This window comes from Panthera onca, chromosome E3 (assembly GCF_046562875.1).
Source record: "Panthera onca isolate mPanOnc1 chromosome E3, mPanOnc1 haplotype 2, whole genome shotgun sequence".
NCBI classification, from domain to species: domain Eukaryota; kingdom Metazoa; phylum Chordata; class Mammalia; order Carnivora; family Felidae; genus Panthera; species Panthera onca.
Genome location: NC_138354.1, coordinates 40,730,465 through 40,757,423, shown reverse-complemented (window position 1 = coordinate 40,757,423; position 26,959 = coordinate 40,730,465). Strand labels below are relative to the sequence as shown.

The following is a 26,959-nucleotide window of genomic DNA, read 5'->3' as shown; positions in this document are numbered from 1 at the left end:
GCCGTGGACGCCGCGCTGGGTCCCCGGATGTGTGGACACGGGGAATCCCCTCGAGGCGCACGGCCGGCAGCTGGTCCTGGGCAGGGGGCGGGTGTGTGCCGGGGGGCCCGGGTCTCAGGCCTGGCCTCTCCCTGCAGGAAGCCCGGGGACGGCGTGGAGTTCTTCGCGCACATGCGCCTCATTCTGAAGAAGGGGGAGGGCAGACAGGGCCTGCCGTGCCCCGAGGTGAGGATGGCCCAGAGCTGCTGCCCGGTGTGGGCCTCCCCGCCAGCCCCCTCTGCAGCGGGCCCCCACCCCTCAAACCGACTCCCGCCGTCCCTGGGGCCCTCCCCCCTCTAGACCCTCACCCCAGTGCTCCTCACAGGTCCTCTTGCGCAGCGGTTCGCCAGCCCCTGCTGAGCCCGTGGACCCCAGCCGTGGCCTGAGAGCCCTGACCCAGGAGGAGGTAAGGGGGAGGGGGCGTGGCCCCAGGGAGGGTCTGGGAGCACCTAAGATGGGCCTGGCCCAGGATCTGGGGACAGGGTGGACACCAGAGGTGGCAAGGGTGAGTGGGCCGGGACTTCCCATGCAAGCCAGTAGGAAGCAGAGCTCAGGGGGCCAGTGCAGGGCCCAGCAGGTGCAAAGGTCTTGATGCTGGGACTGCGGTCTGCCAGTGGGGGGAGCTCCTGAGGACTGCCCCCCCCCCCCCGCCCCTCCCAGGCATACAGGGGGTGGAACCAAGGAGCCCCGGCCCCCAGTGGCCAGGGCTCAGGGCCTGGGGCTGAAGGATACGGGGATGGGGCGGCTGGGACTCAGGGTGTGCGCCCCGCCCCACCCACAGGTGGAGATGCTCTATGAGGAGGCCTTGTACACAGTCCTCTACCGTGCAGGGACCATGGGCCCTGACCAGGTGGATGACCAGGAGACCCTACTGGGCTACCTTCAGCAGGTGAGCCCCACCGGCCCCACCCTCCCTGCTGGCCTGGCCGTGCCTTGTCAGGGGAGCCCTTTCCTCTGCCTGGAGGCATCATCATCAGCCATGTAACACACACAGATTCGCCCCACGTATGGAACACACACATACCCACACGTGCATGTGCAGACACATGTATGCGCTGGTAGGCGTGCCCGGGAGGATGGAGGGATGGGGACACACACACACACACACACACACACACACAAAGAAGGGTAGAAAGCACAAACCGACAGAGGAACGGACCCAGAGGATGGACCGACAGATAAACAGATCTTTCCTCCTCCTCTGTGTGTGTGTGTGTTTCCTCTGCCCCGGGAGGCCCCCAGGACAATGGCCAGGTTTGCCTCGGGGGTACCTGGGCCCTCACACCGGCCCACCCTCTACAGGTGTTTGGTACCAGCCCTGAGGAGCACGCTGAGGCCATTGAGCGTGTGAAGAAGGCCAAGGTGAGGCTGCCACCCACGTGGGCAGACACTGGCCAGCCGCGGTGCTAGGGCTCGGGGTGGGGAGGACACAGAGCAGGGCCTTGTCGCGGTCACACCGAGCCTTCTGCAAGAGGCCGGTCAGCACCCTCTGCCCACAGGCCCCCACGTATGCCCTGAAAGTCTCTGTCATGCGTGCCAAGAACCTGCTGGCCAAAGACCCCAATGGTGAGTGGGGACCAGCCTGGACCTCGGCTGTGCCCGGGTCTGGTGGCCACGGAGGGACGGAGGGCCCAGGGCTGGCGGCTGAGGCGCCCGATGTGTCTCAGGCTTCAGCGACCCGTACTGCATGCTGGGTATCCTGCCGGCCTCGGGTGCCCCCCGGGAGCCAGGGCCGCGCACGGAGCAGCGCTTCAGCTTCCGCAAAGGCAGCAAGCGTGGGGGTCCGCTCCCGGCCAAGTGCATCCAGGTCACCGAGGTCAAGAGCAGCACCCTGAACCCTGTCTGGAAGGAGAACTTCGTCTTGTAAGGGCCCTGGCCCAGCTGGGCGGCAGGGCGGTCGGGCAAGGGGGGCTGCCTGCTGGGCCAGAGCATGTCCTGAGGACACAGGCCGGTGGCTGCCACACTGTGCCTGCCCCAGGGACCCGAGCGGGGGCTGTTCACGTGACCACTGTCCAGAGGAGGAAATCGCCTCAGAGAGAGGTGCCATGCCCCGGGGGCCTCACAGTCAGGATCCAAATCCGGGCGGCCTGTCCTGAGAGCTCGAGCTCGTGGACCCCTGCCCGCAGCTCCTGAAATTGTCCCTGCCCTAGCCCTGGGCAGGGGATGGTCCTCCACCCTCTGGGCTTCTCTCCGTTTTCCTTACAGTGAGATCGAGGATGTCAGCACAGACCAGCTGCACCTGGATATCTGGTAGATGTCCCTGGTCCCTGCAGGGCAGCCGGTGTGGGTGCACCTGCTCGGGGGGGGGGGGGTGGGGTGGGGGTTGAGAGAGGACACTCAGGGCCCAGCCAGTCTCCAGACAAGCCAGGTTTCCGTGCCCCGCCCCTAGGGACCATGACGATGATGTGTCTCTGGTGGAAGCATGCAGGAAGCTGAATGAAGTCATCGGCCTGAAGGGCATGAGCAGGTATGACAGGTGGGACCCTCGTGCCCCCCAGACACTGGGGCTGCAGCTTGGCCACGTTGGCCAGCAGAGAGTAGCTCCCCAGGGACTAAGGTGGGGCCGCCCCCCCCCCCCCCGGCTTTGCCTAGGTATTTTAAACAGATTGTCAAGTCGGCCCGTGCAAATGGGACAGCAGGGCCCGCGGAGGACCACACAGATGATTTCCTGGGGTGTCTCAACATACCCGTCCGGGTGAGTGGGGGCCGGGGCTTCGCTCACGGACCGCCTGTTTGTGGGGTCTCATCCTCCGGGGATACTGCTGGTGGGTCTGCCCTGCGACTCCCCCAAGCATCTCCTGGCCTTCTTGGGCTGGTGGGGCCTTGAGCTGCAGGGGAGGGGGAAGGAACAGCTTCCTGGGGGTCCGGGCACCCCTGAGGGCTCACTCGGTGCTGACCACCCGTCTCCGGGGCCAGCAGAGCTGTGTGTTCTCCTCTTGGTCCCACAGAGAGTCCGTGGGAGGGAGCTGGAGGGGGGATGGCGGGTGTGAACCCTTTCCTTTCAGGAAGTGCCCGTGGCCGGTGAAGACCGCTGGTTCAAGCTGGAACCACGCTCCAGCGCCTCCCGCGTTCAAGGAGACTGCCAGCTGGTCCTCAAGCTGATCACCACACAGGTGGGGAGCCGTGGGGGTCCCCCGCCCTGCGTCTTGGCCTTGCACCCCTGCCCACGGGCTTGGGCAGGGCATGTGACGGGCGGCTCCTGCATTCCAGAGGGACACGGGCATGAGCCAGCGCGGGCGGGCGGGCTTCCTGTCCTACATGCTGCTGCTCAGTCGTCTCCTGCAGTTCGAGCACCGATCCGAGGAGGTAGCCTCGCCCTCCGGACGGGGCTGACCGGGCGCCTGGGGAGGCAGAGCAGGGGAGCCTGGGCACCGGGGGGAGGAGGGGATGGCGGCCCCTGCCTGCATCCACGCCTGCCCCCAACTCCCCCAGCCCAAGGCGAGCTGCTGGCGGGGAGAGCTCAGCGGGCCCGCGGCCACGATCCTCTGCCTGCACGGCGCGCAAAACAACCTGTCGGCGCTGCAGCTGGCTGTGCTGTGAGTGGGCGGGGCCTCCGGGGGCGGGGCACAGGGAGGCCGGCGGCGGGTGGGCGGGCCTCGGGGCGGGGCGAGCGAGGGAAGGAGTCCTCTGAGTGGGAAGGCATGAAAGGGGGCGGTGCCATGGGGGAGTTGGGGGCGTGTAAGGGGCAAGTAGGAGGGGCACGGGCGCGGTGGTCTCATCGGGGTCTCCGTGCCCATGGGCGGGGCTCCCCCCGACTTGCAGGCACTGGCAGGTCAGCAGCCGCCACCATCAGACCCGGACCCTGGACTACGGCTACCTGCTGGGGCTGCTGGAGGACATGCAGGCGCATTGGGAGGAGGCGTCTTCGCTGCCCCAAGGGCAGGTGAGCTGTTCCTGGGGGGTGTGCTGTGGGGCCGCTGGCGCTGGGGCAGACAGGGCGGAGTGCTACCCACATGGGGTGCTGGGCTCACAGGGCCCTGTGGGGCTGAAAACAAACTTCATGACCCAGGATAGAGCGGGTACTGTGCAATGCGGAGACAGGGGATGTGTCCGAGTCCCAGGGGAGGGAGGTCGTGCCCTCCATCTGGGCGAGGGACGGAGGGAGTGGGTGCTCGAAGCTGGGTAGGGGGAACGGGGGGCGCCAAGGCCCTGAGGCCGTGGGGACTGTGGTGGCTGAGTTTGGAGAAACCAGGCCCACGGATGGCCCGAGGAGGCCCTTGCAGACTGGCTGCCCCTACCCGCCCCGTGGGGAGGGCAGTGGGGGTCAGCTCCGACGGGCCGGTGCCCCCAGGAGGAGAGCCTGGCTGACAGCTTCAATGCCTTCTCGGAGTTTGGGCTGCGGCTGCTGCGTCAGCTTCGGGACTTCTTCCCCGCCACCAACAGCACTGCCGTCTATCGTCTGGAGCTGCTGCTCAAGTGGGTGTAGCCCAGGTCCTGGCCGGGGGTGGGGGCGTGGGGGGTCGGTGGGGGTGGGTAGGGAGCTGGGCGGGGCAGCGCACAGTCAGCGGGCGGCCCCTCCAGGTGTCTCAGCAAGATGCAGATCTTCCAGCCTTCCTTTGAGGTGTGCTCCTTCCGGACAGAACTAAATGCGGACATCTCTGCTGCTCTGAAGGTGTGTCTGGTAGCGAATCTGTGCCCGGTGCCCGCCCCTCGCGGCCCACACGGGGGGTGCCCAGCCGCGCCCACCCCCGGCTCCCGGCCTGCTCCGCCACGCTCCAGGGCCCTTTTAACCTCCCCCCCAACCCACCACCCCGTGTTGGTGGCTTGTCTTGCAGAGAGGCAACCGTGAGTGGTATGACAGGCTCCTGAACACCAAGAGTCCTCGAGAGCAGGTGCCGCGGGGGAGGGGAGCGGAAGGGGGGGGGGGCGGCAAGTAGGTGCGGGCCAGAAGGTCAGTGTGAACCGGGCTTCCTCGCAGTCGGGGCCGCAGCGCCTCGCCGGGCTGGTCGAGCTGGCGGACGCCGTCTACGAGGATCTGCAGTCCTGCTACGGCATCTACGCCAGCCTCTTCCACAGGTGGGGCCCCGGGCTCTGCCCGCCGTCCCCGCCCCCGGCCCCTCAGGGATGCCGCCAGGCCGGTGGCGGGGCAAGCAGGCGTGTGACATTTGTTCCCTGCAGCATCACCGACATCGACTTCTTCACACTCACTTTCCGGCAGCTGGAGCGACTGGTGAGGAAGGGCTGTGGGGAGAAGCCCCCGGGCTGGGAAGGGGCCCGCTTTCCCTGTTGCTGGTGGCCTGAATGCGTCCTCCTGAGTAGGTGGCCGAGGAGGCATGGGTGCTGACGGAGGAGCTGAGCCCCAAGATGACCCTCGAGGTGGCCTCAGGGCTCTTCGAACTGTACGTGACCCTGGCGGACATCCAGCGTTTCTGGAGCAGCATCCCCGGCCGGTGGGTGCCCTGCCCCAACCTATCTCCTTCCCCCCACCTCCCCTGTCTGTCTCCTCCCACTGTTGGCCTCCCAGACCTGCACCCCCTCCCACCTGTCCCGCAGCCTCCTCTAGGAGGCCTCTGGGACAGCCCGAGGGACCTTGGAGGCAGGCTCTCCCGGGTGTCCCCTTGGGCCGGGACCCTGGGACGTGCTGGCTCAAGGTGTCGGAGTCCGGGCGAGCTCCCACTGGCCTCCTGCCACAGCGACAGCCGCTCCCTCGCCCTGGCTGGCATCCATGGCCCGTTCCTGCCCGCTGTGAAGCTTTGGCTGCAGGTGCTGCGGGACCAGGTCAGGTGGAGGCTGCAGGGAGCCGTGGATGTGGACACGGTGAGTAAGCGCCCGGGCCTGAGGGTGCTGGGCTCAGCCAGGGCCCCCCCCCTTGCCACCCAGGCCTCCTCCTGCCTTCCTAGCTGGAGCCCATGGACGCCTCCTCCAAGCACAGCAGTTCTGCGGCCTCGGCTAGTCTCTGCTTCAGTCACATCCAGGAGCTGTGGGCCCGCCTGGCATGGCCTGACCCTGCCCAGGCCGAGGCCCTGGGCACCCAGCTCAGCCAGGTGTGTTGGCTGTGCGTTGGGGAGCGTGGTCTGGGAGGAGACGAGTCTGGGAGGGCCGCGGGCCCAGGGGACACAGCCCGCAGCTCCTGAGCCCTCGTCTCCCACCGTAGGACCTGTGTGCGGCCACCCTCTTCTACACTGAGCTGCTGCGGAAGAAGGTGGACGCTCAGCCGGGGGCCGCGGGCGAGGCAGTGAGCGAGCCAGTGAGCGGCCTGGCGGGCAGGGGGCGGGGCCGGGGGCGGGGCGGGGCCACCACCGGGCTGCCGACCCCTCCCCCCCGACGTGGGCCGCCTCCCCAGCTCTGTGTGGTTCTCAACAACGTGGAGCTCCTGCGCAAGGCTGCCGGGCAGACGCTGCGGGGTCTGGCGTGGCCGGAGGTGACCTCCGGGCCCGAGGGGGTGCTCCCGCGCCCTCTGCTCGGCTGTGCACAGGCCCTGGACGAAGATCTGCAGCAGGAGGTCCACACCGTGACGGCGCACCTGACCTCCAAGGTGGGCGGGCGGGCGGGCGGGCGGAGGACCCGGCCGCCCCCTCACTGCCACTTGGTGCTGAGCTCTGCCGTCCCTCAGATGGTGGCTGACATCAGGAAGTACGTGCAGCACATCAGCCTGTCGCCCGACTCCATCCAGAACGATGAAGTGAGGGCCTGGGCACCGAGGGGAGCGTGCGCGGGGTGGGGCCCGGGCAGTGTGGCACTGAGGATGCTGCCCGCAGGCCGTGGCCCCGCTCATGAAGTACTTGGATGAGAAGCTGGCCCTGCTGAATACCTCCCTGGTGAAGGAGAACCTTAGCAGGTACAGCTTGGGGCGGTTGGGCCGGGGCGGGGCCTGGGGTCCCTTCACGGGCACGGGCACGGGCACGGAGTGTCCCTGCAGGGTGCTGGAGGCCCTCTGGGAGCTGCTCCTGCAGGCCATCCTTCGGGCACTGGGGGCAAACCTCGACGTCTCTGCTGATTTCTACGGCCGCTTCCACTTTACGCTGGAGGTAGGTGGAGGGGCCTCCCTGCTGGGGCTCCCAGGCCCTTGTCCCGGGCACCCGGCCATGTGCCCTCGGCCGGGAGGCCTGGCCTTCCCAGCCCGGACCGCTCCCCTGGGACTCCCACCAGACCAGTGCCTCCTCCCTGCCGGCCGTCTGTGTGAGCAGCACCTGGGCCACCTGCCAAGACCGTTGTCGGGCCCCAGGCACTGGCATTCCCTCCCCCCCCCCCCCCCGTTTGCGCTAGGTGTGACAAGTGGCTCTGCCCCAGGGCTCCCAGGCGCCCTGGTGCTGCTCAGGGCTCCGCCTGGCCCGGCCGCTAGCCCCAGCACGAGCAGTGCCCCACATCCCTCCCACTTCGCCCTGCCCCCAGGCCCTGGTGAGTTTTTTCCACGCAGAGGGCCAGGGTCTGCCCCTGGAGAGCCTGAAAGACGGAAGCTACAAGGTGAGTCTGGCCCCGGGACCTCGGGCGGCGGGAGAGGGGGGCGCGGCGCCGGGGGCGGGGGGGGGGGGGCCCACGATCAGCAGCCCCTCGGCTCCCCAGAGGCTGGAGGAGGAGCTGCGCCTGCATCAGTGCTCCACCCGCGAGTGCATCGAGCAGTACTACCTGGACAAGCTCAAGCAGGTAGCGAGGCCCCGTGTGCGCACGCGCAGTGTGGGCACGCGGCCCCGCCCCCGAACCCCTGCGCCGCGGTCACTGGCGCAAGCCCTTCCGCAGAGGTCCCTGGAGCAGAAGCGGTTCGGACGCCTGAGCGTGCGCTGTCACTACGAGGCAGCCGAGCAGCGGCTGGTGGTGGAGGTGCTGCACGCCGCGGACCTGCCCCCGCTGGACGCCAACGGTGAGGGGCGGGGCCGGGGCCAGCGGAGGGGGGGGGAGGGGGCGGGGCCGCCGCTCAGGGTCCGCACGCGGCTGTGCCCCCCCAGGCCTGAGTGACCCGTTTGTGATCGTGGAGCTGGGCCCGCCACACCTCTTCCCGCTGGTCCGCAGCCAGAGGACCCAGGTGAAGAACCGGACGCTGCACCCCGTGTACGACGAGCTCTTCTACTTGTGAGTGTCCCCCCACCCCCGCGAACCCCGCCCCCTCCCGGACAGGGGGCAGGGCTCCAGGGACTGCCCTTCGCCCGCAGCTCTGTGCCCGCAGAGGCGTGCCGCCGCCGCGGTGCCTGCGTGCTGTTCACCGTCATGGACCACGACTGGCTGTCCACCAACGACTTCGCGGGGGAGGCAGCCCTCGGCCTGGGCAGCGTCGGTGGCATAGCACGACCTCAGGTGGGAGGGAGCGCGAGGGCCAGGCAGCCCGTCACCTTGCATCTGCGCCGGCCCAGGGCCCAGGGTGAGTGAGGGTCCGGGGGTGGCGGGTTCGACGGCCGCCGCGGTCTCATGCCGGCCCCACCCTCCCGCCTGTAGTGAAGTCGGCACTGAGGATGCTGGAGGGCCGCACCAACAAGGAGGCGCAGGAATTTGTCAAGAGACTCAAGGAGCTGGAGAAGTGCATGGAAGCGGACCCCTGAGCCCGGCCCGCCCCCCCCCCCCTCCCCAGTCCTGCCCCGCATCAGCTTTGTGCAGCGGGGCTCATGCTCCCCCGTGTGGCGTGCGTGCTGCCCCGGCCGTGTCTGTGTGGTGTGTACCGTGAACCCCTTGCGTCCAGCGAGCAGCCCCCCACCCTGGATCTGGGGGTAACTCGCGGGGCCTGGCCACCCGGCAAGCTTCTCTATCTGCAACCTTAGCTTGTGCAGCCCGCGCAGGGTTCCCGGAGGGGTGGCTCTGCTCCCCAGGAGACATCAGGCTACGTCTGGAGGCGTTTTCGGTGCTCACGACTACTACTGAAGGAGGTGCCACGGCACCCATGGCGAGACTAAGGACGCTGCTGGAAGTCCTGCGGTAAATGTGACAGCGCCCTCCGCCCAGCAAGGAACAGCCTGCCCCAAACGTTACCAGTGCCACAGCCCTTCTCAGAGGAAGCATGGTCTTCGCTTTGTGGGGTGGGGCGTGTGGCAGGGCCTCGCAGGCCAACAGGAGGGATGGCCCAGGTTTGAGTCTGGACAACTCCAGCTGTGGTGGGAAACCGCTCCCAGGTGTCCTGGTGGAGGGACAAAGTGAGCGTCTGGGACCCTTCACCCTCACCCGAGGGCACACACAGAGGTTTGCTAAGCAGCGCCCGGGTCTCCAATCCCCACCTGGCTCCTAGGCCTGGGGGAGGGTGCCCCCACGTCACTGTGAGGCCGGGACCTCGTGCAAGGTCGATCGGTCAGGGTGAGGGGCCCCATGTCGGCCACTCAGCTGTGCAGTTACTGTCCCTCCGTGTGCGCACACGCGTGCCCACGCAAGATGGGCCCCAAGCCCGGCACCCCACCGTCCAGCGGCCCAGACCCTTCCCGTCCGACCCTTCCCGTCCCACTCGGCCTCACTGGAGACTGAGAGTCCCCTCCCCCCCATCCCCAGGGCAAGTGCAAAGAAACAGGCTCACACCGGGGTCTCCTGGCTTGCAGCTTCACTGGGAGGGCTCGAAGGCCCCAGAGCACAGCTGTGTCAGAACCGTGGGGACACAGTCCAGGGCCACTCGGTGTTGAGAGGGCTGAGGCTGCCAGCCTGTCTGTATCCCCACAGACCCTGCCGCTCTCTCTCGAGTTTCTTATTGCTCCGCCTCAAAAAATATACGTGTCTGCAACCTTTAGTCTCTCTGCCGTTTCTTGATTCCTTTCCAAACCTGGGCGGGGGCCCTGGCCTCTGCCTCCCACTTCTGAGAACCCTCTTCAGGGCAGCCGCCGCTGTCTCCTCCGTCCTCGGCATCAGGCCCACGCTCCACAGGCTCGTCCTCGCTGTCGCTGTCACTGCTGTCTGTAAGCAGCCTGGAAGGGAGAGGTGCGTTCACTAAAGGCACCATTCCCGGCACGCTCACTCACAGAAGCCCAGCTGAGAACGGAGTCTCCTATTCCCCGTGTTCTCGATACCAGCACCTCTCCAATGGGGTGGCCACGGTCCTTGACCACAGTCACAAAATCATCGTGCTGTTGTTTGGGGATCCACCCCCCCCCCCCCCCGCAATCCACAGGAGGGGCCGAGGCCAGAGGACAGCCCTGGGTCTGACCTGTCCCCATACTGGGAAGCCCAAGGACCTACCGGGTGCCAGCCAGCGGCCTGTTGGGGTTTGCAAACTCTCGCCCAGAATCCACATCGAAAGGATCTGAACAGAGGAAGCAAGTAAGAAAAACACCCACACCTGACCTCAGAGCGCACACAAGCCTCCCACAAGCTGGGGCAGGATGCGCCTCCCCCCCCCCCCCCCCCGCCCCCCAGCTTCTCAAAAAGAGGCTGCATGCCTGGAGGAGGATTAGCATTAGCGTCCTGGCACCCAGCCAGGGGGCTTGTGTCCATGCCAGGCCTCACCGATTTCCTCCTCCCCGGGGTGCTCCTTGGCGCAGGCCAGGAACTCCTGCTCCGCCTGCAGCACCTCCTCTGGGCCGCTGCAGGCCGCGTACTTGTCCAGGAGCTGGCGGTTCAGGTCTAGGAAGCCCTTGCCCCATTTGAACTTCCGCAGCAAGATGACAGCAAGGTCGGAGAAGCCTGACAGTGAGGACACAGAAAACGCAAGGATGTTGACCATCCCTCTCCCATCCCGAGTGTGCTCCCAGCACCCTCAAGGCTGTCCCAAGATCTGACACTCCGTCCCGCGGTCCAGACGGCCTGCTCACCCGCCTCCGCCATCCACTAAGGCCCTCTTCCCACGTCTCGTGGGGCCGCCTGTCTGAGCCTCTACCGGGACCATAAATTCTCTGAGGACAAGTGGAGGGGTGACAAAGGTGGGATTGAAATCCTAGCCTGTCCACCTTGACCACCCCACGGGCCCTCCCGTCCCTCCCGGGACGTGCCAGCAGAAAACACACTGCTGGGAGCCTAGCCAGACTTCCAGGCTGGCGGGCTCGGGCGCTCACCGAGGATGCAGAAGGTGGCGGCAAAAGCCTCCACGCAAGACAGTTTGCAGGGTCGGCCGTAGTTCACGGGGTTGGCTGCTACCAGGTGGGGCAGCAGCCGCAAGTGGCCCCCCCGCATCTTCCCAAACGGTGTCTCATCCAGTCGGGCCCAGGAGCAGTCGATGACCGCGACCCCACACCGTGCCACCAGCTGTCTGTCAGAAGCAGAGGAGGGCTAGGTTCTGGGGGCCCGCACCACGGTGGAGTCCTGAAAACTGACTTCACTAGAGATACAAGAACATCATTCCCCGGCCCCCAAACAGCCCCGACGGTGTGTGTTCCCGGGGTAGGCTCCTTTATTCACTCCACAAACGTTTACTGAGGTCCTACTATGTCCTGCGTTAGGGATGGGGGCGGGGGGCACAAACTAGGCAGGTAGAAAAGCTCAGAAAGGAATGATGCGCCAGGGCCGGGGGCTTACTGAGACTCCCGCCCACGCCCCTGACCCCCCCGCTCCTACCTGTCCGCGGGGGACACGTACTGGGAGCCCACGGGGCTGAGCACCAGGCCGCCGAACCTGTGGCCCAGGCGCAGGCAGCGCACCAGGCCCAGGCGGGCCAGCTTGCGGCCCGTGCAGCGCCGGGGGTCGCAGTGGCCCAGCTCCCACATGGCCAGCGGGCACGGCAGCCGCGCCGGCCCCGAAATGCCCTCGTCCTCGGCCGCCTCTGGCTCCACGGACGCTGCACCGGAGCAGAGAAGGGTACCGAGCCTCAGGCGCAGCTCCGAGGGCCCGCCCCGGGCCTGCGACCCCCGGCCCATTCCCCGATCGCGCCCCACTCACCGCGCAGCGCGGCGCCCACCTCCTCCGCGAAGGCCTCCAGGGAGCGGCCAGCGGGGCGCCGAGCGCGGCCGCCTTCGGCCACCGGCCCGCGCGCCGCCCTCCTGCGGCCCATGGCAGGGAGCAGCCTGGGGTCCCCGACACTCGGGGCGCACGCCTCCTCCGCGGCCCACCTGCGCAGGCGCCGGGCGCCACTTCCGGCCCGGCGGCGCCCACGTGACCTAACGGCGCCCACGTGACGGCGCGCGCGGCCGGCGATGGCGGCGAGGCCGGGGGGCTTCCTGCTGCTGCTGCTGCTGGGGCTCGCGGCGCGCGGTTAGTGTCCCTGCGCCCCGGGGCCCCTCCCGTGCGTCCCCCGCCGGCGCCGCCCGGCCGCCTCCTCACCGCCCCGTTCCCCGCAGGGCCCGCTGCCGCCGCTGCCGCCAAGATGAAGGTGGTGGAGGAGCCCAACTCGTTCGGGTGAGCGGCCCCGCGGGGCGCGGCGGGGCGCGGCGGGGCCGCCCGGAGCCCGGTGCCCCCTGACCCTGCCGCTCCCCGTAGGCTCAACAACCCGTTCCTGCCCCAGACCAGTCGCCTGCAGCCCAAGAGGGATCCTTCCCCGCTGTCTGGTGAGTGCCGGACCCTGGATGCGGGGGCGGCGGGGCAGGGAGCCGGGAGCCGGCGTGGGTTCCCGACCCCGGGGCAGAGGGGCAGCCTGGGAGGCCCGTGCCTTGGTTTGTCAGCCTTTCAGAGCTTGAGGGCGCGATGCAATTCCAGAACGTTCTAGGACAAGTTAAGTCGCTACCCCTTTAGTCCTTTTTAATTCCGTCTGTGGAGGTGATCTCCGTGAACAGTTGGGTACAGACGTGTTTCATGCTTACGTTCATGAGCACACAAGTAAAAACGTGCACTAATTTGCTTTCGTGAATTTTTTCTCTTTTTTTAAGATTTATTTTTCTGTCTTTTTCTGTTAAAGTAATAACGACACAGGTTTGCTCATTTGCTGTTGTCGCTCACTGTGTGTCTTGGAACTTTTTAAGAGGGTGAACATAGGTCTTCACCCTTTTCTCTTGATACTTAGTGGTTTATAGGATGGCTCTGCGTGTCTTTGTTGCCAGGTGTTTGGTTTGTTGGCCATTAGAAACTTTCCTCCTGCGGATCGCCTCTTCCTACCCTGTGTGAGTGGTTTCCTAAGGTCCCATACCACAACTGGAGTTGCTGGCTCGTTCAGTGAGAAATACAAGCAGGAAACATCTAGTTTTTTTTGTTGTTTTTTTGTTTTTTAACTGCACAGTACTATGTGTTAGGGTCTGTGCTGGGAACGCAGCAATGAGCAAAAAACACAGCTTGTCCTCCTGGAGTCGACGGTCTAACGGGCTGTGCGCGCGCCAGTAAGCTACGAAGTAGGTGAAGTGTAGAGTGGTTGATGGTGGGAAATGCTCCAGAGGTGTGAAAGCAGGGAAGAGCTTGCAAGCAAGCAAGCAGGCAGGCAGGCAGGCGCGCGTGCGTGCCTGTGTGTGTGTGTGCGCGCGCGCGCGTCTGGGGCAAGGGTGGTCTTGAGGGTCGCCGTTTTAATTGTTGTTATGTAAATTCTACACCCAGCGCGGGGCACAGAGGGGATCCTGAGTTGGAGAGTACTGCTCTATGGACTGAGCCCCCAGCCCGGCGCCCTTGGGGATTCCCCTTTTAAATAGGGGGCCAGGAAAAGGCTGAGAAGCGACATTTGGTCGGAGGCTGAAGGCGAAAAGGAAAGGGTGGGGATATCTGGGGAGGAGGGGGCAGCAAAAGGAGTGGCCAGGTAGAGGCCTTGAGCGCGAGGCCAGAGGGATGGGGGGGATGAGATCCGAGAGGGACAGATGTGAGCTTTCACCCTAAACAAATGTATCCTGTTTGTTATGAAAAGTGTGGAAAAGAGAAACGGGGCGGCGAACACCACGTCTCAGCGTGGCAGTAAGCGTTTGCCTCGCCTTTCCTTGTTTTCCTGTGGCCATTCTGAAGAAAGGGAACTTGCGTTTTGTCGCACCATTTGAAACTATCAGGACACCTTATCCCTGGGTAGTTCCAGTCTGGATCGGACCTCCCACCCCCCACAATTAGCGGTAATTCCATAACTGCTGTGTCCAGTGGTTTCACCGTCTACCTTGAGGGAGGAGGGTGTGCACCCATTTTCTGCCTCTCTCCTGTCCCTGCCTCTGCCAGCCGATGGCACCTGATAAAGAGGGGCGTTCCTTTTCCCCCCTTTGCTTGTTTCTCTTTTCTTTTTGAGTATCATCGTTGGCTCAGATTTAAACCGTATTTCTGGAGCTATAGTTGACACATTCACTTTGATGAAGTGGGACAACTGACCACATCCATGCCATCACAGCCCCAGACGAGGTAGAGAACAGTTCTCTCCAGCAGAAGATTCCTGTGAGTTTCTTTCCAAAATCTCCTCCCCATCGCTTTCTGGTTTCCGTCCCTGTAGAGGAGGGTCATCTGGGCTTGTACTCCAGCTGAGTGGAGTTCTGGAGCACATGCTCGCCTGTCTCGTGTCTTTCCGGACTCATGTTTCTGGGATTCCTCTGGTTGTTGTGCCATCACTGTTTTCTTTTTGGTGAGTATATACAGACACTGAGATTCGGGGCGCCTGGGTGGCTCAGTCCGTTGAGCATCCCACTTTTGGTTCTGGTTCAGGTCATGATCTCACAGGTCTTGAATGTCACGGGGGATTCAAGCCTCACATGGGCTCTGTGCTGACAACACATAGCCCGCTTGGGATTCTCTCTTCCTCCCTCTGCCCCTCCCCTACTTGAGTGCACACACGCGCACTCTTTTTCAAAATAAATAAATGTAAAAAAAAAAAAAAAAACTAATTACTCATAGACTGATTGATAAGGTGTTTGGTTTTTTTTAACTTTTTAAAATCTTATTTTTGAGAGAGAGAGTGAGATGGAGCATGAGTGGGGAGGGACAGAGAGAGGGGGAGACACAGAATCCGAAGCAGGCTCCAGTCTCTGAGCTGTCAGCACGGAGCCTGATGCGGGGCTTGAACGCACAGACTGTGAGCTCATGACCTAAGCCGAAGTCGGATGCTTAGCCGACTGAGCCACCAAGGTGCCCCGCTGAGGGGTCCCTTCTGTTTTGAAATTGTATCTTAAATGGAAGACTTATGGCCTATGGAGCCATATGCTTATATAAAACTCCCAGAGAATATTTGACGCGTTGGGATTATACAGTTCAAATAGTTTGTTAGAAAATATTTTAGAGCCTAGCTTTGTGTAATCAGGACAAAACTCTCCATTTTTACCACTTATCCCCACCGAAATGTGCGTCTTTTACTCTGATGCAAGCAGGCTTCCCAGAATGAGGTGTCCAGAGATGCTGCTTTATGGAAGGGGAGTGAAGGGTTCGGGGCGTCACAGATACGGACACCCGCCCCGAGCAGCATGGGGAGAGCACCCAGCTGTCTCAGCAAGAGCTAATTCTGCTAATTAAGCTTCCTTTTGAAAAACCACTAGTGTTACTACCAAAACCTTTAATGTGAGACCCTTGAATTTTTTTTTTAAAGCTTATTTAGTTATTTTGAGAGAGAGCGCACGTGTGTGAGGGGTGGGGGCAGAGAGCAAGCGGGGGAGACAAAATCCCACGCAGGCTCTGCACTGTCCGCGCAGAGCCCGACACGGGGCTTGAACCCACAGACCGGTGAGATCATGCCCCGAGCCGACATGAAGAGCCGGACGCCCAGCCGACTGAGCCACCCAGGAGCCTCAGTCGGAATGTTTTTTAAATAACGTAGCGCGATGATTTTCCTTAAGCAGATGAAAACCAGAATTCAGGAGGTTAGCGATCTGGAGGAGAGCAAGGGGCCTCCGGTAGAGATGGGCCCTTTCGTCAAGTCTGGCGTGCAGGCTAGAAAGCGAGAGTAAACAGGATCACAGCAGTTACCCCGCACTTTAAGTCGCTCGCTGAGTTGTTAAAAACCAGAGCTCTGAGCACATATGATGTATATAAACGAAAATGGTTCCAGTGAAGCACACGGCAAATAAAGTTGAAAAAATTCAGTGAAAAACTGTCCATTCAGCCTGACAATAGTAAATTTCTTTCAGCACTTAAATATTTTTTTTAAAGTTTATTTATTTTGAGGCAAAAGAGAGTGTGTGAGTGAGGGAGAGAATTCCAAGCAGGTTCCATGCTGTCAGTGAAGAGCCTGATGTGGGGCTTGATCCCATGAACTGTGTGATCCTGACCTGAGCCAAAATCAAGAGTCAGATGCTCAACTGACTGAGCCACCTAGGGCCCTTTAAGTTTCTTTTTTTTTTTAATGTTTATTTATTTTTGAGACAGAGACAAAGCATGAACGGGGGGAGGGCCAGAGAGAGAGGGAGACACAGAATCTGAAACAGGCTCCAGGCTCCGAGCTGTCAGCACAGAGCCCGACATGGGGCTCGAACTCATGGAGCGTGAGATCATGACCTGAGCCGAAGTCGGACGCCCAACTGACTGAGCCACCCAGACGCCCTTTAAGTTTCATTTTTTTTTTTGTAACGTTTGTTTATTTTTGAGACAGAGACAGAGCATGAACAGGGGGAGGGCCAGAGAGAGAGGGAGACACAGAATCCAAAGCAGGCTCCAGGCTCTGAGCCATCAGCCCAGAGCCCGACACGGGGCTTGAACTCAAGAACCACGAGATCGTGGCCCGAGCCGAAGTCGGACGCTCAACCGACTGAGTCACCCAGGCGCCAGTTAAGTTTTGTTTTTAAAACGAAGTAGATGAGAGGACCCCTTAATTTAAGTTTTCCATATAGAGGAATATTCCTAACTTGATTTTTAAAGCCCATGCTGTTATGTTTTGTTGTGTTTTTCCCCCAAAAGCCACGTGTGGGCTTGACTGCTTCCCCGCCACTGACGCCTACAGTCCGGGGAGTTGGAAGGTCAGGGTGGTCTTGTCCACAGTTGTCTAGTTGCAAACCAGAGCAGAGCCTTCACGTTTCCGTGACTTCCCGGCCGTGTTGCGCTCGTCAGCAGCTCAGATGCAGGCTCCGCTCAGGAGAAGATGGCACCAGTGAGCCCCTCCCTGGTTCTTCTCGCTTAGTTTTGTCAAGCGCATGGGTTTTCTTCGGGTGTCGGGAGTTGAAGGGCTGAGCCTAAAGCACTTAGCATAGAGGTCACACCGGCCACCGGCCACCCGTCCTAAGTGGGGGCGCCCGTCCCTGTGGGCACGCGGCCCTCTCGGTGAAGCAGCTCCGGGCTTCTCCTCCGCCTATGGCTGCTGGGTCATCCCCTGCCGTCAGGGAGACTGGGGAGGGCCTGCCCGGGCTCGGCCACCACAGTGGTGCCACTGGGCCCGCCCCGAGGCAGAAGCTGCACGATCACGTGCGCCCCACGCCCGCTTCTGAGTGCTCCCCAAAGCCTTCCGGAGCCACTGAGGGCTCGGTGTCGCCCAGAGTTCCCGCTCTGTCCTATGGCACACCTAGGACGGTGTCAGAAGTGTCACGTGGGGTTATTACTGTGGGCTCAGGAAACCTCATGTTCTTAAACGAGCGGTTCTTCCTGAGCTGGCCCTCCCGGTTGCACACAGTTGGGTTCATCTGGTTTTAGCTGCAGGGACGTAGGTCATCCTTGTAACTTTGCACGTGCAGACGTTCACATGGCTCACGTGCAGCCCGCCTCGTCCTCTTACCTTGTGCTCCCTGGGGGAGGGGGGGCATTCGTTGGTCCTTTTTAAGTGGAGGTGTAATAGGTGTGCAACACGGTAGTAGTTCCGGGCGCACAGGACGGGAGTTGGTATTTGTACCCAGTGCAGAGTGATCGCCGTAGCAAGTGTAATTAACAACCGTCACCTGTCGTAGCTGCGCGTCGCTTTTTCTTGTGATGTGCTCTCTTGGTGTCTACTCTCTCAGCAGTTTTCAGAGAGAAAACGTGGTCGGGTTCCAGTCCCCGAGCCTTGCTTACACTGGAAGTGGGTTCCGTTTGACGCCCTCACCCATTCGGTCCTCTGGCGGCCACCGGTCTGTTCTCTGGATCTTATGTCTGGTGGCTTATTTTTTAGATTCCACGTGTGACATCCAGTATCTGTGTTTCTCTGATGTCACTTAGCATAGTGCTCTCAAGGTCCACGCACGTCGCGGATGGCAGGATTCCCTCGTCCGTGGCTGAGTGCTGTTCGGCTGTGTGTGCACACCGCCTCTTTATTCGTCCACCGGGCACGGTCGCCTAGGTGCTTCCGTGTCTCGGCCGCTGAACTCAGGCTGCAGTGAGCACAGGGCTGCAGGCGTCTCCTTGAGATGGTGAGATGGTTTTCTTTTCGCTGTTGAGTCGCAGGAGCTCTTTGCATTTTGGGTTTTGAAGCCCTCATCAGAGAGGTGGTCTGCAGATACGTTTGCCCGTCCAGGAGCTTGCCTTTTCATCTTGTTGGTCTCTCTGTGCGGAAACTTTCCAGTTTTACGTAGTCCCACTTGTCAGTGTTTGCTTTTGTGGCCAGATCCAAAAGTTCATCGCCAAGGCCGCTGTCGGGAGCTTCCCGCCCGTTCTCCTCCAGGAGCTTCATGGTTTCAGGTCTCACATTCACGTCTTTAATACTTTTTGAGTTAATCTGTGCGTGTGGCCTAAGGTAGTGGTCCGGTGTCCCCCGCCATTTATTGAACAGACTGTCCTGTCCCCACTGTAGATTCTTGGCTCCTTCTCTTGAGTTAATTGCCCGTATGTGCGTGTTTATTTCTGGGCTCTCTGTTCCATTCATCTCCGTGTCTGTTCTTATGTTCTTATGTTACTATACTGGGTTTTTTTCTTTTCAGGTTTATTCATTTATTTTTAAGTTATCTGTACACCCATCATGGGGCTTGAACTTACAACCCTGAGATCAAGAGTCGCCTACTCTTCTGACTCAGCCAGCTGGGCGCCCTTAGACCGTTTGGATTCTGTTTATGATTCTGCATTCTGATACTTCTTTTTCATTGTGGCAAAACATACATAAAATTTCCTATTTTAACCAGTCCCTACAGTGCAGGGACATGAAGCACATTCACGTTGTTGTGCGCACCACCATCTGTCTCCAGAAACGTCTCCTCTTCTGGAACTGAAACTAATTAAAGGCCACGCTCCTGTTCCCCTGCCCCAGCCCCAACACCACCTTCTACGTCTGTCTGAATTTGCTCTAGATAGCTGCTGTGGTCTGGCTGTGTCCCCCCCCCCCACATTTGTACGTTGATGCCTGAACCCCCAAACTGATGGTATTAAGAGGTGCTTGCGTCACAAGGGTGGAGCCCTCGACAGTGGGACCTGCACCCTCTTCCCTTCCCAAGGGAGGCGCCAGACCTTTCCAGCCGCTTCCACCATGTGGGGGACGTAAGAGGTGCCTCCCCCTGTCCCCGTGAACCAGAACTTGACCGTGCTGGTGCCCTATTTGTACTTCCAGCCTCCTGAACTGTGAAAAATTAGTTTAGAACTCACCCCGGGTGTGGCCTTTTGTCAGAGCCAGTCACACAGACTAAGGACCTCACGTAAGTGGAGTCCTGTGTTGGCCTTTTTGTGACCGGCATAGCTCACTTAGCGTAGGTCTCCAAGGTTCATCTCTGTTTTAACAGGTGTCAGGATGAACTTGTAAAGGCTGAATGATACTCCATCGTACGTATAGATTTTATTTTTTTAATTTTCATTTCTTAATGTTTATTTTTGAGAGAGACAGAGACAGAATGCAAGTGGGTTAGGGGGAGAGGGAGACACAGAAGCAGAAGCAGGCTCCAGGCTCCGAGCTGTCAGCACAGAGCCCGACGTGGGGCTCGAACTCACGAGCTGTGAGATCATGACCCGAGCCAAAGTCGGACGCTCAACCGACTGAGCCACCCAGGCGCCCTTTAATGTTTATTTTTAATGTTGGTTTATTTTTGAGATAGAGTACGTGTGCGAGAGGGGCAGAGAGAGAATCCCAGGAAGGGTCCATGCTGTCAGCACAAACCCTGATCGATCCCACAAACCATGAGATTGTGACCTGAGCTGAAATCGAGAGTCAGATGCTCAACAGGCTGCCCCCCCGCCAGGTGCCCCGAGTTATTTTTGCGTACTGTGTAGAGTAAGGGTCCAGCGTCATCCTTGTGTGCATGCAAGTTTCCCAGCACCACTTATGGAGAAGACTGTCTTTTCCCTGCTGAATGGTCTTGGCACCCACGTCATATCATATGGATGTATGTTCAAGACTTTATTTATGAGGTATCTTCTGTCCTCTCGCTGCACCTGTCTGTCTTTAAGCCAGGGTCGCACTGTTCTAATGTGTAGTCTTGCAGTAAGTTTTGAAATAAGGAATTTTTTCAACTGTTCTTTTTCTTTTTTTTTTCAACGTTTTTTTTTTTTTTTTATTTATTTTTGGGACAGAGAGAGACAGAGCATGAACGGGGGAGGGGCAGAGAGAGAGGGAGACACAGAATCAGAAACAGGCTCCAGGCTCCGAGCCATCAGCCCAGAGCCTGACACGGGGCTCGAACTCACGGACCGCGAGATCGTGACCTGGCTGAAGTCGGACGCTTAACCGACTGCGCCACCCAGGCGCCCCTCAACTGTTCTTTTTCAAGATAGTTTTGGCTGTTTGGGGTTCTTTGAGATTCTGTTTTAATTTTAGGAAGGGTTTTACTATTTCTGTAAAAAAAAAAAAAAAAAAAAAGTTCCTGGGATTTTGGTATGGATTGCCCTGAATTAGGTCATTTAGGAGAGTATTCACATTTTAATATTAAATCGTCCTATCCACGAACACAGGGTCTCTCTCCATTTATTTCATTTATTTACATGCTTAATTCTTTAGGTGCTATCTCGTAGTTTTCTCTGTGCAAGTATTTTGCCTCTTCGGTTTATTCCAAAATACATGTATTTTTTGGTACCGTTATAAATGGAATCGTCTTAAATTTCCTTTTTGGGTTGTTGTCAGTGTAGAAAAACACACATCGTTCTTCAGTGTCAACTTTGTATCTTGCCCCTTTGCTCACAGATTTTTGTGGACCCTAGGGTTTGCTTTTCTTTCTTTTCCCTTTTTGTTTATTTTGGGGAGGAAGGAGGCGTGCAGTGTGTCCCAAGCAGGTTCCTTGCTGTCAGCACAAAGCCTGATGCGGGGCTCGGTCCCACAAACCGTGAGATCGTGACCTGAGCTGAAATCAAGGGTCAGACACTGATCCGACTGAGCTGCCCAGGAGTCCCCACTAGGGTTTTCTACATACGCGATCATGTCGTCTGCTAACGTGGCCACGTAGTTCTTTCTTCCTTTCCAGTTTGGATGCCTTTTCTTTCTTGCCTGATCGCTGTGGTAGAACTTGAGTGCGGCGTCGACGGCGAAGAGCGCCCAACGGGAGGAGGGACGCGCTGGGTGTTGCCCACGTTCCGTCTGAGGTCAGCCGTGGGGTCTGCCCATACGGCTTCTGCGTTGGTGGCAGTTTCCTTCGTTTCCTTGGTTGTGGAGGCTTTGTGTCATGAAAGAGGGTTGAATTTTGTCAGGTGCTTTTTCTGCAACAGTCGCGTGGCCGTGGGGTCCCCCCTCGGTCTGGTAGTGGATCGTGTTGTTACCGTGATTGTTGTATTTTGAACCATTCTCACATTCCAGGAATCAACCCCACTTGGTGACGACGTAGGAACCTTTCAATGCGTTGTTGCAATCAGTCTGCTAGTGTTTCGTGGAGGTTTTTTTGCACTCCTGTTCGGAGTGGATATTGGACCGTGGTTTCCTTGTGACTTGTTGACTTTGGGTTCGGGGTGACGCTGGCCCCACACCGTGAAGCAGCATGTGGTCCGCTCTTCCGTGGCTTGGGGACCCTTGAGAAGGAGTGATAAATGGTGCGTTCCTAGGAACTGCCCGTTTCGCATAGGTGACCGATCCGTTGGCAGCCGGCTCGTTCAGTATTCCGGTAGCCGTCTTTGAGCCAAACTGGCAGCGTCCCCACATTCCTGCCTGGTTTTAGGGGTTTCAGCGCTCGTGTGTGTGTTTTAGTCAGTCTAGCGAAACACTTAGGATCTTGGGGAGCTTCTTAAAGAAGCAGTGTTGGGTTTTACTGCTTTTCGTTTTCTTTCTTCTGCTAGCTTTGTGTCTCGTGTGCTCGTTTTAGTGCTGAGAGTGTGAGAGCTAGGTCACGGGCGTGAGCGCGTACTTGAACGTGCCGGAGACGCCCGGCTCCCTCTCAGCACCTGGGCTCTGAGCCTCCTGCTCTCCTTGTCTCGAGTATTTTCTGATTTCCCTTGAGTGTTAGTACTCTGGATCTGTGCATTTCCTGCTCCTGCTGTTGATTTCTGGTTTCCGTTGTGATCAGAAAGTGGCGTTTTAGTCCTTTTAGGTTTATTCAGAACAGAACACCCGTTGTCTCTCCTGACTGTGGCATACGGTCGCTCTGGTGGCGGTGTGGCCGCCCCGGCCGTCTTTCTCCTGACTCTCACAGCCAACGGGAGCCTCTCTGAGGGGTCTCCTTCCCTTGGCTGGCCTGTGGCTTTCGACTGGATGGATAGTTAATCCTTCACTTGGACGTGTTGATAAGGAAGGACTCCCAGGAAACAGAGTGTGTATTTCGTCCCTCGTTTCCTCCCTTGTGACGCTTCTTTCCCTCTGTGTCACTCTGGGGGTTCATAACATCAGGTTATTCAGATCTGATTGCAGTTTCTTGTCAGTTTGAGTCACGAACAAAATCAGTGTGTCGTCCCCCCCCCCCCCCCCCCAGCTCTGCTGTCCGTCTCACGCTCACCTCCTCAGACGCCGGGGACCCACCAGCAAAGACGTGTGATGGTTTTGTGATGCACCTTCCACATTCGGTACACTGACAAGGTCGGGACGGCAAGCATCCCGGCTCTGTGCCGCAGCCGTGACTTCGCCTTCGCCGTTCCAAGGGGAGGGCACCCTGCGGGGACCGGGTCCCCTCCGCCATCCCCCGTCCGCCTGGCGGGTGGGTTGACGGCCGCGTCCTTCACTGCGCCGCCTTCCAGGCTGCAGGCTGGGTCCCTCGACGGGCCTCCGTTCTCGTCGCCCTTGGGTGTCTGCCGAGGGTCTGGGCCTGTCCTCCTTGGAGTTCCCCTCTTCTGTCACATTGGGGACTTTCTGCTGGTCCTCCCAGACGCTCGGCCCATCCGAGCCCTCCCGCGGGGGCCCCCATGCTGCGACCCCGCCCCACGGCCCGGCTCTTCCGTCTGCCGGAGTGGCACCGAGCCCTGGTCTCCGCCGTCTGCTCCAGCCTTCCTTCCCGCTGTCCCCTGTTCTTGTGTCGGCCTGTGTCCCAGTTCTTCTAGCACACCTCAGGTGGTTTAGAAGCCTTTACTCCCAGAGAGGCGTCTGGGCTTCTGCTGGGACCGCTCTGTCACCGCTCCCCTAGATGAGGCCCTGTGTCCCCGGGTAGGGATTTGTTGCGACCCGGGCTCCGTGCCTCCTCGTCGACGACCCGTGAGCGCGCGGCTGCTTTCGCCCGTCTTTCCTTCCCACGCTTCTTGGGGCCCCGTTGTCCCCCGGCCGCCTCCCGCCCCCGGCTCCAGGAAGTCTCAGCGCCCCCCTTTCCGCCCGAGCGCGGAGGCCAGCCCGCCAGCTGCAGGGTGCCCGCTGTCGCCCTCGGAGGTCGCTTCAGTGGGCCCCGGTGCTCCCGTCCCGAGTCCCAGCCGCGGACGCCCCCGCCGGACTCGGCTGTCGCGCTCTCTTCCAGGGCCCGCGCACCTCTTCAGGCTCTCCGGCAAGTGCTTCAGCCTGGTGGAGTCCACGTGAGTGTGGGGCGCTGCCGGCGGGGACGGGCGCCAGGACCCCCCTGACGCCGCTGTGCCCGCAGGTACAAGTACGAGCTGTGCCCCTTCCACAACGTGACGCAGCACGAGCAGACCTTCCGCTGGAACGCTTACAGCGGGATCCTGGGGTGAGAGGGGCCGCCGGCTGCTCGCGGGGACCCCCCCCCGCCCCCCACAGGCACCCCTGGCCCGCCTCACGCGCTCGTTCCCCCCCAGCATCTGGCACGAGTGGGAGATCTCTAACAACACCTTCAGGGGCATGTGGATGAGGGACGGCGACTCCTGCCGCTCCCGGAGCCGGCAGAGCAAGGTGGGCCTGCGTCGGGGGGACCCTGGGGGGAGGGGGCAGGCTCCTCGCCCCCCACCTGCCCACCAAGGCTCTCCCACAGGTGGAGCTTACCTGTGGGAAAAGCAACCGCCTGGCACACGTGTCTGAGCCCAGCACCTGCGTCTACGCGCTGACCTTTGAGACGCCTCTGGTCTGCCACCCGCACTCCCTGTTAGGTGGGCCCCGGGGCGGCTGCCCCGGGGGGGGGGGGGGGGGGGCAGAGGTGCTCAGCTAAGCCCCCGTCTGCTGGGTCGCTTGCAGTGTACCCGGCCCTGCCGGCGGCCCTGCAGCACAGGTGGGACCAGGTGGAACAGGACCTGGCTGACGAGCTGATCACGTCCCAGGTGAGGCGCCAGGCGGGCACCCCCTTGCCCGGGCACAGGGCGGCCAGGAGCTGGGGGTTCCCTCTTCCACGACCCTCAGGGCTACGAGAAGTTGCTCAGGGCGCTCTTTGAGGAGGCCGGCTACTTGAAGACCCCGGAGGACGGTGACTCCTTGAGGGAAGGAGGTGCCAAGGCCCTGGCGTTCCAGACCCTGGAGAACTGCAGTGAGGTACAGACGGGGAAGGGCGCCCCAGCCCTGGGCTGGCCTCCCGCCGCGGGGCCACGGCGCTGCCCTTTTACCTGCTCTGTTCCAGGCACACAGGGAGCTGTGGAAGGAGGTCAGGAGACTCCGGAGCGTGCTGACACAGCATGGCATCCCCTACACGCAGGCCGCGGGTGAGTCGCGGGGGTGTGGGGGCTCAGCCCACCCGCGGGACCTGCGCTGACCTCCTGCCACTCGCTGTTCTGGCAGAAACGCCCCCCTCTGAGCACGGGGGCCCCAGGACACCCACAGACGGGACAGCGGAACAGCTCCGAGGCGACCCGGGACTGCGAGGGAACACCTTGTGACCTGAGACAGGCCTCAGGGGCAGAGCCAGGCTGGTGGGAGGGGAGCAGCATCGGGGGGGGGGGGGGGGGGGCGTCCTCTGCCTTCGGGGCCAGCCAGCCGTCAGCATCGGCTCAAAGAGGCAGACAGAATAAAGATTCAAAGTTTTAATTACTTTCCATACTGATAAAAATAATTCCATGAATTCTGTAAACCATTGCATAAATGCTATAGTGTAAAAAAATTTAAACAAGTGTTACCTTGGAACGGTTCACTACAAGTAAACGATTATGCTTTATAAATACTACCTTCTGGGTTAAGAAAATTCATTCCAGTAACGACCTCCTCTAAATACTCAGAACAAACAGAGATTGAGGCTTCCATAAATTAATCCACATGAAGCGTCCACACTGAGCTGAGGTCTTCTGCTGACCCCAGTTCCAAACAGCCGGAGGCCACAACGTGCCCCGTGATCGCTAACACCGCACCCAGTGCTCCCGTCACCCGTGCGAGGGCGGTGGCCCAGCCCGTGAGGCCTGCGGGGTAGGGACGCCTCCTGCAGGAGAGCAGGGCCGCCACAGCCAAGACCCCGAGCAGAAAGGACCGGCTCAGGCGGGGCCGAGGGGCCCCGCGACGCTGCAGCCCTGCCTGGTCCGCCTGCTGTGCGGAGCCCGCCCGAGCCGCCTACGGGGAGCACGCGGGCTGTTCCCAGTTTGTCATCTGACGATGCCGAGGCTGGGGACCCACAATAAAAACGTTGTTCTGTTTCCCATAAAAGACCAAAGGTCTGAAATGTGAAACAAGTGCATAAATATTAATAAAAATAAAGAATTTTAAACGGTGATAACAGTAGCACAAAATATACGTCATTTCTAAGAGCTAATAAATCATCATCACTGTCATTAAAAACAAAGTCGATTCGCTAAAACCAAGTCGATGGTCGCCTGCAGTAATGGACTCGCTGCAGCCCGCCACGGGCCCCCCTTAAAGGACAGAACTATCGCTTTGTCTTACGTTAAAAATGTTTTAAACCTCTTACTAAATATTTGGTCACTGATAATTGTTACCGAGCCATTCTGCGCTTTAAAAAATGCTATTAAAAGTCTTTGGCAAAGCCACAGTGGGCCGAGAGGCACCGGCGCTCACTTCCAGGCCAGAGGGGCCGTGACCTGCTCCCACCCCAGCGGCAGGTTTGGGAAAGATCTTGCAGCCATCTAGATGTGCCTCGGGGAGAGCAAAGTCTGGGTAGACCACTCACCTCTTTTGCTTCTCCCCAGATTGCTAGGAAAAATGACCCGGTGCAGACCAGAGAAGATTCTGGTCCTCACCAAAACCAGACCGGTTCTCGGGAGTGTTTTTGCCACGGCAGGGCAGCCAGGTTCTCTCTGCAACCCTGGGGTCCCCCGAGTGACCCTGGTAATACCTGGGTTACACCGCGGCCTGTGAGCCTCTCCTTTGCAGGCAGGGGTCCCGGGCAGGCGTCTGTCTGGTCGCAGGGAGGGGCATGAGCGAGTCTCTGGCCTCAGGCTGCCCACGAAGGAGCCGGGACGCCCTCCAGCAGGTTCCAGAGGCTACGGGTGCCGAGGCACAGCTTTGTAAAACTAACGCGGAAGCCTCCACCAACGGGCCCCCCCGCCGTGCTGCTCACTAGAGGAGAGAATGGACCCGCGCAAAGGGCCTCCTTCGCTCCTTTTGCAAGGCTCAGGCACTTAGAAAAAGTGGCCACGGGTCATGGGGCAAATCAGGCGCAACGCCATTTCACGGGCCTGGAATACAAACCTCCAATTAATGTGCGCGTGCATGCCATCGAGAGCGTCCCTTTCACAAAACTAAAACCCTAGATGTGTCTTTCAGTCTCACTGCTATAAATACTATGTCTGCACTTAATTTGGAAACTATTAACAAGTCCTAGGTGTTTCTCACTACTAGATAAACGCTCATCTCAGAAGTACTAATTTCAGAAGAGGAAATCAAAGGTCTTTACCATACCGTGAATTAACAAGAAACTGACAGGAAATGTCCTCAGCTCACAGTACACGTACAAAGCTTCATGTTACCGCGTAGTAAAAAAAATCACGAACCTAGGAAGCAGCTTACAGCGACTTAGAACGTCTAAATCCCCCGGTTTACAAAGTGCTGGTCAGGGTCCCGGTGCGTCAGGTCCGCGAGCCCCCGTCGTTCCAGAGCCCGGGGGCGCCCGAGGGGCCGGTGAGGACGCGGCGGTCACCATGGGAGCGGTGGGCCCTCGCAGCAGGCGCAGGGCTGCAGGGTGCCGCCGCGGGCCCGCTCCCGGCACACGGCGCACTGCTTGGCCCGAAGCTGGAGGATCAC

General features: G+C 60.4%; 4 protein-coding genes across 18 annotated transcripts in view; 2 read left to right on the top strand and 2 right to left on the bottom strand.

The window, feature by feature from the left end:
- Positions 1 to 9,673, top strand: part of BAIAP3 (BAI1 associated protein 3) — a 14,154-nt gene extending 4,481 nt beyond the window's left edge. The window contains exons 3-34 of one of the 7 annotated variants that reach the window (XM_078440290.2): positions 138 to 225; positions 365 to 445; positions 821 to 928; positions 1,342 to 1,401; positions 1,539 to 1,605; positions 1,707 to 1,902; positions 2,245 to 2,289; positions 2,429 to 2,506; positions 2,632 to 2,734; positions 3,045 to 3,152; positions 3,250 to 3,345; positions 3,472 to 3,575; positions 3,802 to 3,922; positions 4,331 to 4,455; positions 4,561 to 4,651; positions 4,815 to 4,871; positions 4,958 to 5,055; positions 5,158 to 5,209; positions 5,299 to 5,429; positions 5,673 to 5,796; positions 5,880 to 6,023; positions 6,134 to 6,226; positions 6,323 to 6,514; positions 6,593 to 6,661; positions 6,738 to 6,817; positions 6,899 to 7,007; positions 7,372 to 7,443; positions 7,543 to 7,623; positions 7,717 to 7,837; positions 7,923 to 8,046; positions 8,127 to 8,332; positions 8,407 to 9,673. In XM_078440290.2, coding sequence (XP_078296416.2) covers positions 138 to 225; positions 365 to 445; positions 821 to 928; positions 1,342 to 1,401; positions 1,539 to 1,605; positions 1,707 to 1,902; positions 2,245 to 2,289; positions 2,429 to 2,506; positions 2,632 to 2,734; positions 3,045 to 3,152; positions 3,250 to 3,345; positions 3,472 to 3,575; positions 3,802 to 3,922; positions 4,331 to 4,455; positions 4,561 to 4,651; positions 4,815 to 4,871; positions 4,958 to 5,055; positions 5,158 to 5,209; positions 5,299 to 5,429; positions 5,673 to 5,796; positions 5,880 to 6,023; positions 6,134 to 6,226; positions 6,323 to 6,514; positions 6,593 to 6,661; positions 6,738 to 6,817; positions 6,899 to 7,007; positions 7,372 to 7,443; positions 7,543 to 7,623; positions 7,717 to 7,837; positions 7,923 to 8,046; positions 8,127 to 8,332; positions 8,407 to 8,510 — 3,328 coding nt within the window. In that variant the 3' untranslated portion in view covers positions 8,511 to 9,673. Of the gene's footprint in view, positions 1 to 137; positions 226 to 364; positions 446 to 820; positions 929 to 1,341; positions 1,402 to 1,538; positions 1,606 to 1,706; positions 1,903 to 2,244; positions 2,290 to 2,428; positions 2,507 to 2,631; positions 2,735 to 3,044; positions 3,153 to 3,249; positions 3,346 to 3,471; positions 3,576 to 3,801; positions 3,923 to 4,330; positions 4,456 to 4,560; positions 4,652 to 4,814; positions 4,872 to 4,957; positions 5,056 to 5,157; positions 5,210 to 5,298; positions 5,797 to 5,879; positions 6,024 to 6,133; positions 6,227 to 6,322; positions 6,515 to 6,592; positions 6,662 to 6,737; positions 7,444 to 7,542; positions 7,838 to 7,922; positions 8,047 to 8,126; positions 8,333 to 8,406 lie in introns of those variants that run through there. The other 6 variants (XM_081791772.1, XM_078440286.2, XM_081791768.1 and 3 more) reach the window with 6 other exon arrangements.
- Positions 9,474 to 11,954, bottom strand: TSR3 (TSR3 ribosome maturation factor). Of its 2 annotated transcripts, none has more exons than XM_078440302.1 (6): positions 11,752 to 11,954; positions 11,452 to 11,650; positions 10,932 to 11,125; positions 10,387 to 10,563; positions 10,120 to 10,183; positions 9,474 to 9,848 (listed from the first exon to the last, which is right to left on the bottom strand). In XM_078440302.1, exons 1-6 carry the CDS (start codon positions 11,861 to 11,863, stop codon positions 9,671 to 9,673), a joined length of 924 nt encoding a protein of 307 aa, XP_078296428.1. In that variant the 5' UTR covers positions 11,864 to 11,954; the 3' UTR covers positions 9,474 to 9,670. The 2 variants fall into 2 exon arrangements, with proteins under 2 accessions (XP_078296428.1, XP_078296427.1); XM_078440301.1 differs by having other exon boundaries at positions 11,431 to 11,650; positions 11,752 to 11,953.
- Positions 11,950 to 24,935, top strand: GNPTG (N-acetylglucosamine-1-phosphate transferase subunit gamma). Its single transcript, XM_078440303.2, has 11 exons — positions 11,950 to 12,063; positions 12,150 to 12,207; positions 12,289 to 12,356; positions 23,355 to 23,409; positions 23,475 to 23,558; positions 23,647 to 23,740; positions 23,820 to 23,934; positions 24,020 to 24,102; positions 24,182 to 24,310; positions 24,396 to 24,477; positions 24,554 to 24,935. The coding sequence occupies exons 1-11, from the start codon at positions 12,006 to 12,008 to the stop codon at positions 24,649 to 24,651; spliced, it is 924 nt and encodes a 307-aa protein (XP_078296429.1). The 5' UTR covers positions 11,950 to 12,005; the 3' UTR covers positions 24,652 to 24,935.
- UNKL (unk like zinc finger) overlaps positions 24,781 to 26,959 on the bottom strand; it is a 37,008-nt gene continuing 34,829 nt past the window's right edge. For all 8 annotated transcript variants that reach the window (XM_078440298.2, XM_078440300.2, XM_078440293.2 and 5 more), the window contains one exon: positions 24,781 to 26,959. In XM_078440298.2, coding sequence (XP_078296424.2) covers positions 26,852 to 26,959 — 108 coding nt within the window. In that variant the 3' untranslated portion in view covers positions 24,781 to 26,851.